This window comes from Bombina bombina, chromosome 1 (assembly GCF_027579735.1).
Source record: "Bombina bombina isolate aBomBom1 chromosome 1, aBomBom1.pri, whole genome shotgun sequence".
NCBI classification, from domain to species: domain Eukaryota; kingdom Metazoa; phylum Chordata; class Amphibia; order Anura; family Bombinatoridae; genus Bombina; species Bombina bombina.
The window spans coordinates 867556228-867576062 of record NC_069499.1 but is presented as its reverse complement, the minus strand read 5'-3'; the positions used below and the strand labels follow the sequence as shown (position 1 = coordinate 867576062).

The window sequence follows — 19835 nt, the reverse complement described above, 5'->3', positions numbered from 1 at the left end:
TGGGCCTCATGGACTCTTGCCAATATGAAAGAAATGAATTTATCAGGTAAATTCTTACATACATTATGTTTTCTTTCATGTAATTGGCAAGAGTCCATGAGCTAGTGACGTATGGGATATCAATACCCAAGATGTGGAACTCCACGCAAGAGTCACTAGAGAGGGAGGGATACAAATAAAGAACAGCCATTTTCCGCTGAGAAAATAATCCACAACCAAAATTATAAGTTTATTCTTTAATGACAAGAAAAACTTAAAACATAAGCAGAAGAATCAAACTGAAACAGCTGCCTGAAGAACTTTTCTACCAAAAACTGCTTCTGAAGAAGCAAATACATTAAAACGGTAGAATTTAGTAAATGTATGCAAAGAGGACCAAGTCGCCGCTTTGCAAATCTGATCAACTGAAGCTTCATTCTTAAAAGCCCACGAAGTGGAGACTGATCTAGTAGAATGAGCTGTAATTCTCTGAGACGGGGCCTGACCCAACTCCAAATAAGCTTGATGATGATGAATCAAAAGCTTTAACCAAGAAGCCAAGGAAATAGCAGAAGTCTTCTGACCTTTCCTAGAACCAGAAAATATAAGAAATAGACTAGAAGTCTTCCTGAAATCTTAAGTAGCTTCAACATAATATTTCAAAGTTCTCACCACATCCAAAGAATGTAAGGATCTATCCAAAGAATTCTTAGGATTAGGACACAAGGAAGGTACAACAATTTCTCTACTAATGTTGTTAGAATTCACAACCTTAGGTAAAAATTTAAATGAAGTCCGCAAAACCGCCTTATCCTGATGAAAAATCAGAAAAGGAGATTCACAAGAAAGAGCAGATAGCTCAGAAACTCTTCTAGCAGAAGAGATGGACAAAAGGAACAACACTTTCCAAGAAAGAAGTTTAATGTCCAAAGAATGCATAGGCTGAAATGGAGGAGCCTGTAAAGCCCTCAAAACCAAATTAAGACTCCAAGGAGGAGAGATTGATTTAATGACAGGCTTGATACGAACCAAAGCCTGTACAAAACAGTGAATATCAGGAAGTTTGGCAATCTTTCTGTGAAATAAAACAGAAAGAGCAGAGATTTGTTCCTTCAAGGAACTTGCAGACAAAACCTTATCCAAACCATCCTCAAGAAACTGTAAAATTCTAGGAATTCTAAAAGAATGCCAAGAAAATTTATGAGAAGAACACCATGAAATGTAAGTTTTCCAAACTCGATAATAAATCTTTCTAGAGACAGATTTACAAACTTGTAACATAGTATTAATCACTGAGTCAGAGAAACCTCTATGACTTAGCACTAGGCGTTCAATTTCCACACCTTCAAATTTAATGATTTGAGATCCTGAAGGAAAAACGGACCTTGAGACAATAGGTCCGGCCTTAACGGAAGTGGCCAAGGTTGGCAACTGGACATCCTAGCAAGATCTGCATACCAAAATCTGTGAGGCCATGCTGGAGCCACCAGCAACACAAACGATTGTTCCATGATGATTTTGGGATCACTCTTGGAAGAAGAACTAGAGGCAGGAAAATATAAGCAGGTTGATAACACCAAGGAAGTGTCAATGCATCCACTGCTTCCGCCTGAAAATCCCTGGACCTGGACAGCTATCTGGGATGTTTCTTGTTTAGATGAGAGGCCATCAGATCTATCTCTGGAAGACCCCACATCTGAACAATCTGAGAGAAAACATCTGGATGGAGAGACCACTCCCCTGGATGTAAAGTCTGACGGCTGAGATAATCCGCCTCCCAATTGTCTACACCTTGGATATGCACTGCAGAAATTAGACAGGAGCTGGATTCTGCCCAAACAAGTATTCAAGATACTTCTTTCATAGCTTGGGGACTGTGAGTCCCACCCTGATGATTGACATATGCCACTGTTGTGATATTGTCTGTCTGAAAACAAATAAACGGTTCTCTCTTTAACAGAGGCCAAAACTGAAGAGCTCTGAGAATTGCACGGATTTCTAAAATATTGAGTGGTAACCTCGCCTCTTGAGATTTCCAAATCCCTTGTGCTGTCAGAGATCCCCAAACAGCTCCCCAATCTGAAAGACTCGCATCTGTTGTGATCACAGTCGAGGTTGGCCGAACAAAAGAAGCCCCTTGAACTAAACGCTGGTGATTTAATCACCACGTCAGAGTGTCGAACATTGGGATTTAAGGATATTAATTGTGATATCTTTGTATAATCCCTGCACCATTGATTCAGCATACAAAGCTGGAGAGATCTCATGTGAAAACAAGCAAAGGGGATTGCATCCGAAGCTGCAGTCATGAGACCTAAAACTTCCATGCACATAGCCACTCAAGGGAATGACTGAGACTGAAGGTGCCGACAGGCTGAAACCAATTTTAAACGTCTTTTGTCTGTTAGAGACAGAGTCATGGACACTGAATCTATCTGGAAACCTAAAAAGGTGACCCTTGTTTGAGGAATCAAGAAACTTTTTGGTAAATTGATCCTCCAACCATATTTCCGAAGAAACAACACTAGTTGATTTGTGTGAGATTCTGCAGAACGTAAAGACTGAGCTAGTACCAAAATATCGTCCAAATAAGGAAACACCGCAATATCCTACTCTCTGGTTACAGAGAGCAGGGCACCGACAACCTTTGAAAAGATTCTTGGAGCTGTTGCTAGGCAAAACGATAGAGCAACAAATTGGTAATGCTTGTCTAGAAAAGTGAATCTCAGGAACTGATAATGATCTGGATGAATCGGAATATGAAGGTATGCATCCTGCAAGTCTATTGTGGACATATAATGTCCTTGCTGAACAAAAGGCAGAATAGTCCTTATAGTTACCATTTTGAAAGTTGGTACTCTTAAATAACGATTCAAAATTTTCAGATCCAGAACTGGTCTGAATGAATTTTCCTTCTTTGGGACAATGAATAGATTTGAATAAAACCCCAGACCCTGTTCCTGAAAAGGAACTGGCATGATTACCCCAGATAACTCCAGGTCTGAAACACACTTCAGGAAAGCCTGAGCTTTTACTGGATTTGCTGGGATGTGTGAGAGACAATGTTCTGAATCCAATGATTTTGGACAGAATTTATCCAAATATCCTTGAAAAACCCTAATCTGCCCCCCTATCAGCTCAGCTGGAATGAGGGCCGCACCTTCATGCGGACTTAGGGGCTGACTTTGGTTTCTTAAATAGCTTGGATTTATTCCAATTTGAGGAAGGCTTCCAATTGGAAACAGATTACTTGGGGGAAGGATTAGGTTTTTGTTCTTTATTTTGACGAAAGGAACGAAAATGGTTAGAAGCCTTAGATTTACCCTTAGGTTTATTATCCTGAGGTAAAAAAACTCCCTTCCCCCCAGTAACAGTTGAAATAATAGAATCCAACTGAGAACAAAATAAATTATTACCTTGGAAAGAGATAGCAATCTAGACTTAGATGTCATATCAGCATTCCAAGATTTAAGCTACAAAGCTCTTCTAGCTAAAATAGCTAAAGACATGGATCTAACATCAATTTTGATAATATCAAAAATGGCATCACAAATAAAATGATTAGCATGTTGCAGTAAGCGAACAATGCTAGATACGTCAGAATCCAATAAGATTCATGTTTCCTATCTAAAGGATCTTTAAAAGAAGTACTATATTCCATAGGAATAAGGGGTACGTTTAGCAAGAGTAGAAATAGCCCCATCAACTTTGGGGATCTTTTCCCAAAACTCTATTGAAATTGCTGGTAAAGGATACAATTTTTTAAACCTTGAAGAAGGAATTAAAGAAGTACCCGGCTTATTCAATTCCTTAGAAATCATATCAGAAATAGCATCAGGAATAGGAAAAACCTCTGGAGTAACCACAGGAGGTTTAAAAACAGAATTTAAACGTTTACTAGTTTTAATGTCAAGAGGACTAGTTTCCTCAATATCCAAAGTAATTAACACTTCTTTTAACACCGAACGAATATACTCCATTTTAAATAAATAAGTAGATTTGTCAGTGTCAATATCTGAGGAAGGATCTTCTGAATCAGATAGATCCTCATCAGAGGAGGATAATTCATTATGTTGTCGGTCATTTGAAATTTCATCAACCTTATGAAAAGTTTTAAAAGACCTTTTACTTTTATTAGAAGGCGGAAAAGCAGACAGAGCCTTCTGAATAGAATCAGTAACAAATTCTTTAAAATTCATAGGTATATCATGTACATTAGAAGTTGAAGGAACTACAACCGGCAATGTACTATTACTGATGGACACATTATCTGCATGTAAAAGTTTATCATGACAACTATTACAAATGACATTCGGAGATATAATCTCCACAAGTTTACAACAAATGTACTTAGCTTTGGTAGAACCGATATCAGGCAGCAAAGTTCCAACAGATACTTCTGAGACAGGATCAGATTGAGACATCTTGCAAAATGTAAAAGAAAAAACAACATATAAAGCAAAATTATCAATTTCCTTATATGACAGTTTCAGGAATGGGAAAAAATGCAAATAGCATAGCCCTCTGACATAGAAAAAGGCAAGAGGCAAATAGCAATGGGGTGAAAAAATAATAAAAAAATTTGGCGCCAAGTATGGCGCACAACGTAACGGAAATTTTTTTTGGCGCCAACAACGTCCGGACACTCACGTAACTAACGACGCAACCTTGTGTAAGGAACTCAACTATGATGCCGTAAATGACGAACTTGCATCAACGGACGTACTTTCGCACCCAAAAAATTCTCGCGCCAAGAATGATGCAATAAAGTCTAGCATTTGGCACACCCGCGGGCCTAATCATGCCCACAATTTGCAAAGAAAAATGAAGTCAATTTAAAACCCCAGGTAAGAAAAATATTTCTTAATATGTTTATTTTCCCCAAATATGAAACTGACAGTCTGCAAAAAGGAAATACATGAACCTGACTCATGGCAAATATAAGTATAATAAATATATTTAGAACTTTATATTAATGCATAAAGTGCCAAACCATAGCTTAGGTGTCTTAAGTAATAAAAATATACTTACCGAAAGACACCCATCCACATATAGCAGATAGCCAAACCAGTACTGAAATGGTTATCGGTAGAGGTAATGGTGTATGAGAGTATATTGTCGATCTGAAAAGGGAGGTAGGAGATGAATCTCTACGACCGATAACAGAGAACCTATGAGATAGATCTCCCGTGAAGAAAACCATTGCATTCAATAGGTGATACTCCCTTCACAAACCTCTGACATTTGCTGTACTCTGAGAGGAATCGGGCTTCAAAATGCTGAGAAGCGCATGTCAACGTAGAAATCTTAGCACAAACTTACTTCACCACCTCCATAGGAGGCAAAGTTTGTAAAACTGAATTGTTGGTGTGGTGAGGGGTGTATTTATAGGCATTTTGAGGTTTGGGAAATTTTGCTCCTCCTGGTAGGATTATATATACCATACCTCACTAGCTCATGGACTCTTGCCAATTACATGAAAGAAAGCATCTTTGCTGCAACTGTTTTTTAATAGCCAAACTTCATCAACCACTTGCCTTATTTGGAGGAGCTAATCAGGACTTTATACAGGAGTAGACAATTCTAACTACGACCATTATGTTAATAAAAATGTCATTTTTTTGCTTTTGCATTTTGCACAGATATTTGGCAGGGTTAGGCTTGGTCTGAATTGTGCACTTCCAGTTCCTAGAATAGGAAACCCTTTGTGTTGAGAGTTACATTACATGAAAAGGGACAAAAAAAAGTAATAAAAGTATATCGGAACATTTTTTTTACTATACACAATTAAACATTTTATTTTTGAAAATCTGTTTTACTGTCCCTTTAGTTCAGTATTGATGAAGTGCGTAAACAAAAGTCTGGTGACTGAAACATGTTAGGCCTGTGTAAGATTTGTTTATATCCATGTTTTGATACTATTTTAATTTTCTATAATTTTATAGTGTGGTATTTTTTAATCTAATTTGTGAATCAACAACATTTGCTCTTTTTCGAGCTCAGGATTTTCACTTAAAGGGACATGTCACTAAAATTGTTATGTTTAAAAAGATAGATAACGCCTTTACTACCCATTATCCAGCTTTGCACAACCAACATTGTTATATTAATACACTTTATAACATTTAAACCTCTACATTTCTGTCTCTATAGACAGCCTCTTAATCACATGCTTTTGTATTTGTTTTTCACAACATGAGACTTCTAGTTCATGTGGGCCATATAGATAACATTGTGCTCACGCTGGTTGAGTTATTTAAGAGTCAGCACAACACAGCACTAATTGTACTAAATGCAAGTCAATAGATAATAAATACAAAGTCATATGATCAGGGGGCTGTCAGAAGATGCTTAGATACAAGGTAATCACAGAGGTAAAAAGTGTATTAATATAACTTTATTGGTTATGAAAAAATGGGGAATGGGTAATAAAGGGATTATCTATCTTTTAAAAAAATGGGCTTGTATATACTCATGGGCTGAGAAGAATCACAGTAATATGTAGTCTATATTTTTTTAAATGAAATGAGATAAGTAATAAATAAAATCAAATGTACAAGCAAAAAGATAAATATTGATCACTATTGCACTTCAGTAAATCCCCATGTTATCAAGATATACACATAGGAGCCGATTTACCATTGCCCCTATCGACCCCAATGCATCTGTGTCTTAAGACCGCTGCTCCTTAACTCTTTTGCCTGCTCTGAGGCTGCGGACATCAATCCGCCCAACTGCATACAATCAGTCGCTAGCAGCAGGTGGCATTGGCAATGTTAAATGCCGACAGCATACGCTGTCGGCATTCAGCGATGTCGGGCGGACATTATCAATACAGCGTATCATGTCTGTCCGACAGTTAGTAAATCGTATAATCAAGGTCAATTATTAAAATATTTATGAAAAGTAGTTAATATAGGAGAAGGTAGCATAAAGTTGCTTTATCACAGAATTACTTAAATGGGGCTAAATTAGAGCAAGACAAGTGGAGAAGATCATAAATCTGTAAAGGACTTAGGGCTCCATTTATCAAGCTGCGTATGCAGCTTTGGGCCACCCTCTAGTATTTCTAGAACTAATCTACACATATAGAGGTTCTAGACAAGTGTGTTAAGTCAAATGTCATTATTTGTAGGATAAGCAGGATATTAATATAAGAGAGATTCCCAGGGGACAAGATAGGAGGGGGAATTTGTAGATGCAATTGTAACAAGATAGTAGGAAATTATATGTAAAACGAGCAATAAGTATAACAGATGATTTTTCTCAAGTAGTTAACTACCAGATATAAATTCATTCTGTAAACATTTCAGTCCATGGTGTCTATATGTCATTGTGCAATTCCAGTTTATTAAGAGTTCTAAATACAAAGTGAATTAATCAAATTTCAAATTTCATAATAGAAGAAAATTGGAAAGATGTTTGAAATTGTATGCCCGAACTGAATCATGAGACAAAATTTGGGTTCCCTGCCCCTTTAACAAATTTGATAACAGAAGTGAATTTAAAAGTATCTTAAAATTTAAAAATGTAATACAGGTATAACCCGCTCATACAGCGGGTTAGGGACCGGAGCCCCGCTGCAAAGTGAAAACCGCCTTAAAGTGAAACAAGGCAGTTTTAGCTTTCTTTTCACTTGCCAGTGTGTTTAAAAACTTGAAAGCATGTTTGAACTAACATATATTAGGGGTGCAATAGTACTAGGTTTAGTTTAACACTAGCACAGCACAGTATTCAATAAATACTGTACCTGTAAAATAGTGACAATTACTGTAGTAAAATTTGCCAGACTATAGCACTGAGGCACAGATTGCACTGTAATGCTGTAAACAGAGTGAACTAATCATAACAAAATGGTGCCAGTCACTTTTCTCACAATCTCACGATGATTACAGCACTGTTTCAAAATTACTGGAGGATGAACTTCAGCTCCTCAAAGCGCTGTATTAGCGAAACGCTGTAAAGTGAAGCGCTGTAAAGTGAGGTATACCTGTACTCTGGGGCCGATTTACCAAATGGCGGGCAGACATGATTTGCTGTAGCGAATCATGTCCTCCCGACATCCCTTAATGCCGACAGCATACGCAGTTTGCATTTAACAATGCACAAGCAGTTCTGGTGAACTGCTTGTGCAATGCCGCCCCTGCAGATTTGTGGCCAATCGGCCACTAACAGGGGGTGTCAATCAACCCGATTGTATATGATTGGGCTGATTGCTGTCCGCCACCTCTGAGGCGGCGGACTAGTTAAGGAGCAGCGGTTTTAAGACATACATGAGTGCACCACGCTCATCCTTTCAGCTGTCCCAGGACAGACATACTGATTTGCTGCTTAGAAGTCCTTTACAATGGGATGTGGCTACTGAGGATTTTTTGAGGTAAAATATCTTTCTTTTTTAACATAGAGATGTTCATGTGATATTTTCTAGTCAGCTTTTTACAGCTATGCTGCATCACTTTCAAGTGTTTAAACATTTGGGTATTATGGCCCTTTAAACTTTAATTTTGATTTTCATGTCTCATAGTGGCAAACTAATGCATTTCAATTAAGCTGTTGTGTCTGTTCTTCCATGTCCACCTCAATGTTTATGATAGTAAAAGCATCTTTTATCAGAGGTGTTAGAAATGATCACCTTTGTGATCACCAGAAATTTTATACTATTATAAAGCTCAGTCATTTACACTATGGCCTCTATTTATGAAAGGTCTTGCGGACCTGATCCGACAGTGCGGATCAGGTCCATCAGACTTCGCTGAATATGGAGAGCAATACGCTCTCCGTATTCAGCATTGCACCAGCAGCTCACAAGAGCTGCTGGTGCAACGCCGCCCCCAGCTGACTCGTGGCCAATAGGCCCCCAGCAGGGAGGTGTTAATCAACCCGATCGTATTCGATCGGGTTGAATTGCGGCGATTCCTGTCCGCCTGCTCAGAGCAGGCGGACAGGGTTATGAAGCAGCGGCCTTTAGACCGCTGCTTCATATCTGCTGTTTCTGGCGAGTCTGAAGAATCGCCAGAAACACGGGCCATCAAGCTCCATTCGGAGCTTGATAGATAGGCCCCTATGTCCATTACATTTTAATAAAGTTTTGGATATATACACACATTTGAATATAATGTATGTTATAAAAAAATCCTCTTTGGAACAGGCATTTTAAATATTGTGTGATGCTATTTAAAAAGAATATAAGCTATACATTTTATTAGTTGAAATTAAAAAAAAATATGTTAAAAATGTGTTAAATATCTACATCTTCTATAATAACATAAAGATATCAGTAAATAAATTAGTGAACACTATGAAATACATTTTAATAGTTGACAGGCTGATTTATATTTGATGGCACTTTTTCTTTATATACTTTATCTGATAGTCAATTATGTTGTTTTCAATGTTGCTTTATCTAGATTAGGAAATAACTATATCACTCATGTTGGTGCAAAGATCCTGGCGCAGGGAATAAAAGAAAGCAAATCTCTCCAGTTTTTAGGGTAAGTAAAACTAGTGTGTCCTGTTGTAAACCTAAAAAATGCATAAAAGGGCAAAAAGAAAATGTTCTACTGTGTTATATAAGTATCCAAGTAAGTAAGTGTTAATTGGGACATGAAACCCAAAACTTTTCTTTCGTATTTCAGATAGAGAATACAATTTGAAACAAATTTCAAAGATACCAAGACTATGGGCTCCATGTACGAAGCAGCGAAAGCTGCTCCGGAGCCTTTGCGGGGCAGGTTCGCATATGCGAGCCTGCTTCCCGCAATGTAAGAAGCAGCGGTCATTAGACCGCTGCTTCCTACACCCTACGCCACCTCTTAGGTGGCGAAGCAGAATCACCGAGAGCTCGCTCGCTCTCGGTGATTGACAGCCCCTTCAGTCGCGTGATTGGTCGCGCGACTGAAGGGGCGGGCATTACACACTCCGCTGAGTGTGTAATGATACATACGGGCAAGCGGATCAATAGATCCGCTGCCCGTGTGTAGCGGAGGCGGGCGGACAGCTTTGCGAGTTAAGAAGCTGTCCGCCCGCCTCTTAGTACATGGAGCCCTATGAAACAAATTAGATAAGAGAAGTTAATTATAAAGTTGTTTAAAACTGCATGTTCTCTCTATGAAAGAAACATTTGGGTTTTATATCCCTTTAAGCAATGTGCTACTGGGTCCTAGCAAAACACATCTGGTGTATAGTGATGTTGCGAATAGTTCGCCGGCGAATAGTTCCCGACGAACATAGCATGTTCGCGTTCGCCGCGGCGGGTGAACATATGCGATGTTCGATCCGTCCCCTATTCGTCATCATTAATACTTTGACCCTCTACCTCACAGTCAGAAGACACATTCCAGCCAATCAGCAGCAGGCACTCCCTCCCAGACCCTCCTACCTCCTGGACAGCATCCATTTTAGATTCATTTGGAAGCTGCATTCTTAGTGAGAGGAGGGACAGTGCAGCTGCTGCTGATTTAATAGGGAAATTGATAGCTAGGCTAGTGTATTCAGTGTCCACTACAGTCCTGAAGTACTCATCTGATCTCTGCTCTAAGGACAGCACCCCAAAAAGCCCTTTTTAGGGCTAGAACATGTCTGTTTTTTGTTTTTTCCTGTGTAATCTAATTGCAGTTGCCTGCCTGCCAAGCCACTTGCCTAGTGCCAAAACTCATATCTGGTGTAACAGTAGTGTAAATTATAAAAAAAAAAACTTTTTTGACTGTGAAACATCAGTCTGCCAGTGTAATCTAATTGCAGTTGCCTGCCTGCCTGCCAGCGTGTGTGCCAGGCCCACTTGCCCAGTGCCACCACTCATATCTGGTATAACAGTAGTGTAAATTTTTTAAAAAAAACTTTTTTGACTGTGAAACATCAGTCTGCTAGTGTAATCTAACTGTAGTTGCCTGCCTGCCTGCCAGCGTGTGTGCCAGGCCCACTTGCCCAGTGCCACCACTCATATCTGGTGTAACATTAGTGTAAATTTTTTAAAAAAACTTTTTTGCCTGCCTGCCAGCGTGTGTGCCAGGCTCACAGCGTATACTGTGCCCACTTGCCCAGTGCCACCACTCATATCTGGTGTAACAGTAGTGTAAATTAAAAAAAAAAAACTTTTTTGACTGTGAAACATCAGTCTGCTAGTGTAATCTAATTGCAGTTGCCTGCCTGCCAGCATGTGTGCCAGGCCCACTTGCCCAGTGCCACCACTCATATCTGGTGTAACATTAGTGTAAAGTTTTAAAAAAACTTTTTTGCCTGCCTGCCAGCGTGTGTGCCAGGCTCACAGCGTATACTGTGCCCACTTGCCCAGTGCCACCACTCATATCTGGTGTAACAGTAGTGTAAATTAAAAAAAAAAACTTTTTTGACTGTAAAACATCAGTCTGCTAGTGTAATCTAATTGCAGTTGCCTGCCTGCCAGCATGTGTGCCAGGCCCACTTGCCCAGTGCCACCACTCATATCTGGTGTAACATTAGTGTAAAGTTTTAAAAAAACTTTTTTTCCTGCCTGCCAGCGTGTGTGCCAGGCTCACAGCGTATACTGTGCCCACTTGCCCAGTGCCACCACTCATATCTGGTGTAACAGTAGTGTAAATTAAAAAAAAAAACTTTTTTGACTGTAAAACATCAGTCTGCTAGTGTAATCTAATTGCAGTTGCCTGCCTGCCAGCATGTGTGCCAGGCCCACTTGCCCAGTGCCACCACTCATATCTGGTGTAACAGTAGTGTAAATTTTAAAAAAAAAAACTTTTTTGACTGTGAAACATCAGTCTGCTAGTGTAATCTAATTGCAGTTGCCTGCCTGCCAGCGTGTGTGCCAGGCTCACAGCGTATACGGTGCCCACTTGCCCAGTGCCACCACTCATATCTGGTGTAACAGTAGTGTAAATTAAAAAAAAAAACTTTTTTGACTGTGAAACATCAGTCTGCTAGTGTAATCTAATTTCAGTTGCCTGCCTGCCAGCGTGTGTGACAGGCTCACAGCGTATACTGTGCCCACTTGCCCAGTTCCACCACTCATATCTGGTGTAACAGTAGTGTAAATTTAAAAAAAAAAAACTTTTTTGACTGTGAAACATCAGTCTGCTAGTGTAATCTAATTGTAGTTGCCTGCCTGCCAGCGTGTGTGCCAGGCCCACTTGCCCAGTGCCACCACTCATATCTGGTGTAACAGTAGTGTAAATATTTAAAAAAACTTTTTTGCCTGCCTGCCAGCGTGTGTGCCAGGCTCACAGCGTATACTGTGCCCACTTGCCCAGTGCCACCACTCATATCTGGTGTAACAGTAGTGTAAATTAAAAAAAAAAAACTTTTTTGACTGTGAAACATCAGTCTGCTAGTGTAATGTAATTTCAGTTGCCTGCCTGCCAGCGTGTGTGACAGGCTCACAGCGTATACTGTGCCCACTTGCCCAGTTCCACCACTCATATCTGGTGTAACAGTAGTGTAAATTTCAAAAAAACAAAAAACTTTTTTGACTGTAAAACATCAGTCTGCTAGTGTAATATAATTGCAGTTGCCTGCCTGCCAGCATGTGTGCCAGGCCCACTTGCCCAGTGCCACCACTCATATCTGGTGTAACAGTAGTGTAAATTTTTTAAAAAAAAACTTTTTTGACTGTGAAACATCAGTCTGCTAGTGTAATCTAATTGCAGTTGCCTGCCTGCCAGCGTGTGTGCCAGGCTCACAGCGTATACTGTGCCCACTTGCCCAGTGCCACCACTCATATCTGGTGTAACAGTAGTGTAAATTAAAAAAAACAAAACTTTTTTGACTGTGAAACATCAGTCTGCTAGTGTAATCTAATTTCAGTTGCCTGCCTGCCAGCGTGTGTGACAGGCTCACAGCGTATACTGTGCCCACTTGCCCAGTTCCACCACTCATATCTGGTGTAACAGTAGTGTAAATTTAAAAAAAAAACTTTTTTGACTGTGAAACATCAGTCTGCTAGTGTAATCTAATTGCAGTTGCCTGCCTGCCAGCGTGTGTGCCAGGCCCACTTGCCCAGTGCCACCACTCATATCTGGTGTAGCAGTAGTGTAAATTTAAAAAAAAAAAAACTTTTTTGACTGTAAAACATCAGTCTGCTAGTGTAATCTAATTGCAGTTGCCTGCCTGCCAGCATGTCTGCCAGGCCCACTTGCCCAGTGCCACCACTCATATCTGGTGTAACAGTAGTGTAAATTTAAAAAAAAAAAACTTTTTTGACTGTGAAACATCAGTCTGCTAGTGTAATCTAATTGCAGTTGCCTGCCTGCCAGCATGTCTGCCAGGCCCACTTGCCCAGTGCCACCACTCATATCTGGTGTAACAGTAGTGTAAATTTAAAAAAAAAAAACTTTTTTGACTGTGAAACACCAGTCTGCTAGTGTAATCTAATTGCAGTTGCCTGTCTGCCAGCGTGTGTGCCAGGCTCACAGTGTATAATGTGCCCACTTGCCCAGTGCCACCACTCATATCTGGTGTAACAGTAGTGTAAATTTAAAAAAAACAACTTTTTTGACTGTGAAACATCAGTCTGCTTGTGTAATCTAATTGCAGTTGCCTGCCTGCCAGCATGTGTGCCAGGCTCACAACGTATACTGTGCCCACTTGCCCAGTGGCACCACTCATATCTTGTTTAATAGTAGTGTAAGTGTACATTTAAAAAAAAATGACAGGCAGAGGCAGGCCACCCCGCAGGTGCCGTCATGGTCGTGGTGCTGTGATTCCCTTTGGCCCTAGAATAATGCCCAGTGTTCAGAGGCCACGTACCATGAACTCAAAGAGTTCTGAGGACATAGTTGACTTTTTAACACAGGACACCCAATCTTCTATAGCTTCCGCTCCGAACCTTTACGCACCATCCTCCTCCAGCTTATCTTCGGGCAGCACCTCTCAAGTTACCACTCGCCCGCTTGCCGCCACCTCCAACACTAGCACCACAGCCGCTTCACTTGATCTGTCAGAGGAGTTATTTACACATCAGTTGGAAGAAATGAGTGATGCGCAACCATTATTGCCAGAGGATGTAGATAACAGGGATATGTCTCAGTCAAGCAGCATTACACACATGGACGTACGGTGTGATGATGACGATGATGTTGTACCCGCTGCGGGAGTTTGGTCTGTCACTGTGAAGCGGGCGTAACCCTTACACTACCTGATCGATACAACATTATACCTGATGTTTTAAAGCACGTTATTCCAAACAATTTAGGAATGTTAGGTGCTTTATGGATTAAAACCAGACTCTGCATCAACTATGTAATTTTCAGTGGGAGTTTTGCCATGGATCCCCCTCCAGCATGCCACAGTCCAGGTGTTAATACCCTTGAAACAACTTTCCCATCACTATTGTGGCCAGAAAGAGTCCCTGTGGGTTTTAAAATGCGCCTGCCCATTGAAGTCAATAGGGGTTCGCCGGTTCGCAAACTTTTGCGGGAGTTCGCGTTCCCAGTTCGCGAACCCAAATTTTTAGGTTCGCGACATCACTACTGGTGTAAGCCAATGACAAGGCATATTTGTGTATCCACCAATCACCAGCTAGCTCCTAGTAGTGTGTTGCAACTCCTGAGCCTACCTAGATATGCATTTTAACAAGTGAAAGAAAGAAAATTAGGTTAATTTGATAATAGAAACAAAAAGAAGAGTCTCTTAAAATAACATTCTCTATCTGAATCATAAAAATCTAATTTTGATCTTCTTGTTCCTTCATAATCTAGTTAATGTTTTGTAATTTACAGGCTTTGGGGAAATAGAGTTGGTGATCTTGGTGCTCAAGCCATTGCTGAGGCTTTGCAAGACAGTAAGAGTATCATTTGGGTCAGGTAAAAAAAAAGTCTAACTTCTCCATGGTAACCCTTTTGATTTCATTACTGCCTTACTCAGTAATATGCAAAGACTAAAAACTAAATTTAGCAGTTAAAGGAGCACTTTATATAAAAGCAATTAACATTTGGATTTTTACATGAAAAGCATTTAAAGTAAAACAATTTCAATTTTAATTGAAACTAACAAATATCTAGCAGTTGTGTATTTCCTTTTCAAGCTAGACTAGAGTTGCCACCTCGGCCATGCTTTCCTGGACACTTTTAAGTTACGCATGGTGCAGGGTGTTCAGAGGGAAACATGCGTTGTGCTGCTGGACAGCAAAAAAAAAATAGTGATCCTGGACAGCATTATTCATGTTCCTCCCTGCACACCCTGCAGCATGTGTAACTCATAAGTGTCCAGGAAAACATGGCCGAGGTGGCAACCATAAGCTAGACACTTGATACTAATGATAGGTACTTCCTGTTAATGCTCATTGGTTAATATCTACTTCCTGTTAATTATCATTGTTTGATAGGTGCTTCCTGTTAAGGTTCACTGAGAACTTTAGATCATCAGGTCCCCAATCACATGAATCCATTTTTAAAACAGATTCATTTTGTGGTGACATTTTACAATTTACATATTTAATGTAATGCTGCATTAAAAATAAGATAAATCATTTACAGAATGTTTCCTTTATAAAGACTGTTACTTTTACTCAGTGGACTCTGTATGTTTAGTATGGTAGGTAACGACATTGGAAGTGCAGGTGCCTACGCTCTAGCTGCGATGTTAGAGAAGAACACGTCACTGAATGAACTTTGGTATGTATTGTTTTATTCCTCTGTTCTGGGCATGGATTAAATGGAGGCTAAGCTGGTTGTGTAGAAAGTAACATCTGATGGGGTTTGTGGTTTCCATTTATATCAAATGGTTATATAAAAATTCCCATAACTCATAATAAAACATTGGTTACTTTTTCAATTTGAATTATGCAACTGTTATTCTTGCAACAGTCAGTTTTATACTGTGAACATAGACGGTGATTAAACAGGAATTTATGTAATACAGCAGTTAAAGGGATAGTAAACACCAAAAATGTTATTGTTTGAAAAGATAGATAATCCCTTTATTTACCATCCCCCAATTTTGCATAACCAACACTGTTATAGAAATATACTTTTTACCTCTGTAATTACCTTGTATCTAAGCTTCTGCTGACTGCATCCTTATCTCAGATCTTTTTTGACAGACTTGCATTTCAGGCAATTAGTGCTGACTCTTAAATAACTCAATGTGCATGAACACAATGTTATTTATATGAAACACATGAACTAACGCCCTCTAGTTGTGAAAAACTGTCAAATGCATTCAGATAAGAGCGCCCTTCAAGAGCTTAGACATTAGCATATGAGCCTACCTAGGTTTAGCTTTCAACTAAGAATACCAAGAGAACAAAGCATATTTGATAAAAGTAAATTAGAAAGTTGTTTAAAATGACATGCCCTATCTGAATCATGAAAGTTTAATTAACTTTATTCTGCAAATATATCATAATATGGAAACTTCCAGGTACCGCCATGATAGGTGGCGACATCAGGAGCTGCTACCAAGATTTTCACAATCTATAGAATATCTTGGCTCTTTCACTCCATCAGATAAAATAAAAACAAGGACTTTATTATATTTTCATCTCAAAATATAGCTAGCTGTGTCTTATGGAGAAAAGCAACTATGATGTTCCGGAACTTTGAGATAACGGCTCCATAACTGTGATGTTGGCCTCAAAATAATCCCCCATTGTTAGGATAATTACCTACATAATCTCCCGCTCCCTCAACCTTCTGGCCCTAACAGAAACCTGGCTCTCTCCCCTAGACACAGCATCCACTGCTGCTCTGTCACATGGGGGTCTCCACTTCAGCCACACTCCTAGGTCTGGTAATAGACAAGGAGGTGGTGTAGGTATTTTACTTTCTTCTCGTTGCACCTTTCAACAAATACATCCCATCTCTTCCCTCACTTTTCCCTTATTTGAAACCCACATGATTTGCTTATTCTCCCCTCTCTCTGTATGTGTTGCAGTCATATACCGACCCCCTGGCTCCTCAACTCAATTTCTAGATCACTTGGCTGCCTGGCTACCCTATTTCCTTTCCTCAGACACCCCTGCCCTCATTCTTGGTGACTTCAACATCCCCCTTAACAATCCCACTACCTCATCTGCTAAACAGCTTCTGCAACTCACTTCCTCTTTCGCTCTGTCACAATGGACTGATTCTCCCACTCACAAAGACGGTCACTCTCTTGACCTGATCTTTAGCTATCAATGCACTCTCTCAAACTTCTCAAAATCCCCTTTTCCTCTTTCTGACCACCATCTCCTTACCTGCAACATACCATCGCTTCCTACAACTCTCCCACCTTCTACTCCTCACACCCAACTTCACAGAAGCATTATGTCTTTTTGATCAGCAACAACTTGCTAATTCCCTTAAACCGCTCCTCTCATCCTTCTCCTCCTTTTCCTGCCCTGAACAATCTATCTGCCACTATAATTCCACCCTTATATCCGTCCTTGACAATCTCGCCCCTCTTACCACTGCTCGGAAATCACACACTCATCCCCAGCCCTGGCATACTCCTCTGACACGGTACCTACGCAGATGTTCCCGTACTGCTGAATGGCATTGGAGAAAATCACGGAGTTCAGCTGATTTTCTTTATTACAAATTCATCTTGAACTCCTACTACTCTGCCCTTAATCTCCACAAGCAACACTACTTCTCTACTCTTATCTCTAATCTTTCTTCAAACCCAAAACGTCTGTTCTCCACTTTCAATACTCTGCTCCGCCCTCCCCCACTTCCTAATACAACTTCTCTGTCAGCTCAAGACTTTGCCAGTCACTTCATTAACAAAATTGACTCCATCAGACATGAAATCAGCTCTCAACATAATTCCATTCTCTCCCCCCCTCAAATACTCTCACTCAACCACAACCCTCATAATCTGAAACTTAGTTCATTCTCCCCTGTTACTGAGGAAGAAGTTTCAGCACTTATACTGCGCTCTCACCTCACTACCTGTCCCCTTGACCCTATCCCCTCACAGCTGCTCCCCTCTCTCTCTGCTACCCTTACACCTATACTAACACACATTTTCAACCTCTCCCTCAGCACTGGTACATTTCCCTCATCGATGAAACATCATGCACTGGTCACACCTATCCTCAAAAAACCTTCCCTTGATCCTACCTCCCCATCCAACTACCGCCCGATTTCCCTCCTCCCTCTTGCTTCAAAGCTTCTCGAAAAACTAGTATATGCACGCCTATCCCATTTCCTTACGTTAAACTCCCTTCTTGACCCGCTGCAATCTGGATTTCGTCCCTATCACTCCACAGAGACAGCTATTGTTAAGGTCACCAACGACCTACTTACAGCTAAATCAAAAGGCCACTTCTCTCTGCTTATCCTCCTTGATCTGTCCGCAGCCTTTGACACTGTTGACCACCATCTTTTGCTCCAAACCCTCCAATCCTTCGGCATCTGTGACACAGCCCTTTCATGGCTCTCTTCCTACCTATCAAACCGTACCTTCAGTGTAGCCTTCTCTGGGGCCTCCTCTGCCCCATCACCACTTTCTGTCGGAGTACCGCAAGGCTCTGTCCTCGGTCCCCTTCTCTTCTCAATCTATACATCATCACTAGGTTCCCTAATTAAGTCCCACGGTTTCCAATATCATTTGTATGCCGATGACACACAAATCTACTTCTCTGCACCAGACCTATCTCCTTCCTTGCTAACCCGTGTCACTAACTCTCACATCTCTTCCTGGATGTCCTCTCACTACCTCAAGCTAAATCTCTCCAAAACTGAGCTCATTTTCCCCCCCTCTTCCAAAATCTCCACCCCCAATATCTCTATAACTGTCGACAACTCCATCATTACCCCTACCCCGCATGCCCGATGTCTCGGGGTCACATTTGACTCAGATCTTTCCTTCACTCCTCACATCCAGTCCTTGGCTACAGCCTGCCGCTTCCAACTTAAAAACATCTCTAAAATTAGACACTTCCTTACACAAGACACAACTAAGATTTTAATCCACTCTCTCATTCTTTCCCGCCTTGATTACTGCAACTCTGTCCTCTCTGGTCTCCCCACCTGCCGCCTAGCTCATTTACAATCCATAATGAATGCCTCTGCCAGACTTATCTTCCTTACACATCGCTCTTCATCTGCTGTGCCTCTCTGCCAATCCCTTCACTGGCTTCCTCTTGCCTCTAGGATCAAACACAAAACTCTCACTCTTACATACAAAGCCCTCAACTGCACTGCTCCCCCCTACATCTCAGACCTTGTCTCCAGATACTCTCCCTCCCGTCCCCTTCACTCTACTCATGACCTCCTACTCTCCTCCTCTCTTGTCACCTCATCACACTCCTGTTTACAGGACTTCTCCAGACTAGCTCCCATCTTGTGGAACTCTCTGCCTCGCTCCACAAGACTCTCTTCTAGTTTTAAAAGCTTCAAGTGCTCCCTAAAGACTCTACTGTTCAGGGACGCATACAACCTATGCTAACCTTTCCTAATACCAGTTCCTCTCCTCCACTGCAATCCCCTGAACCCCCTTAGCATGTAAGCCTAAAAGTCCAGCTGTTTGTAGATCACCTTCTTAAGAGCTGACTACAACAGTGCAACTCTTGGCAGGGCCCTCTACCCTATAATTGTTTTGTTGTACTCCCCCTTTGTTTATAGCGCTGCGGAATCTGTTGGCACTCTACAAATAACCGATAATAATAAATAATAATAATAATAGCAGAAGATGCCAAGATGATTGTTCCCTATACCCTGGTGGAGACTTTTCTAGTTGACTATAACAGAAGATAAGTGGATTTTACACCAGTGAAAGACCTTGTAGCTGTGAAAGGCTGCAATCCTTGAAACAGTTACATTAACCATGCAGCTGCTATTAGGATTTGAGCACTACATGGAATAGAGGTGGCATTAAACAAGTGGCCCACCACCTCAAGGCTTGCAGAGGTAAATCACCTTGATCAGATCAGATTTGGATGA

General features: G+C 40.7%; 1 protein-coding gene across 1 annotated transcript in view; it reads left to right on the top strand.

Moving 5' to 3' along the window:
• Nucleotides 1-19835, top strand: part of NOD2 (nucleotide binding oligomerization domain containing 2) — a 241511-nt gene that overhangs the window by 169004 nt on the left and 52672 nt on the right. Inside the window, exons 7-9 of the mRNA XM_053699516.1 lie at nt 9387-9470; nt 14685-14768; nt 15495-15578. Of these exons, the coding sequence (XP_053555491.1) occupies nt 9387-9470; nt 14685-14768; nt 15495-15578 (252 nt within the window). The remainder of the gene's footprint in view (nt 1-9386; nt 9471-14684; nt 14769-15494; nt 15579-19835) is intronic.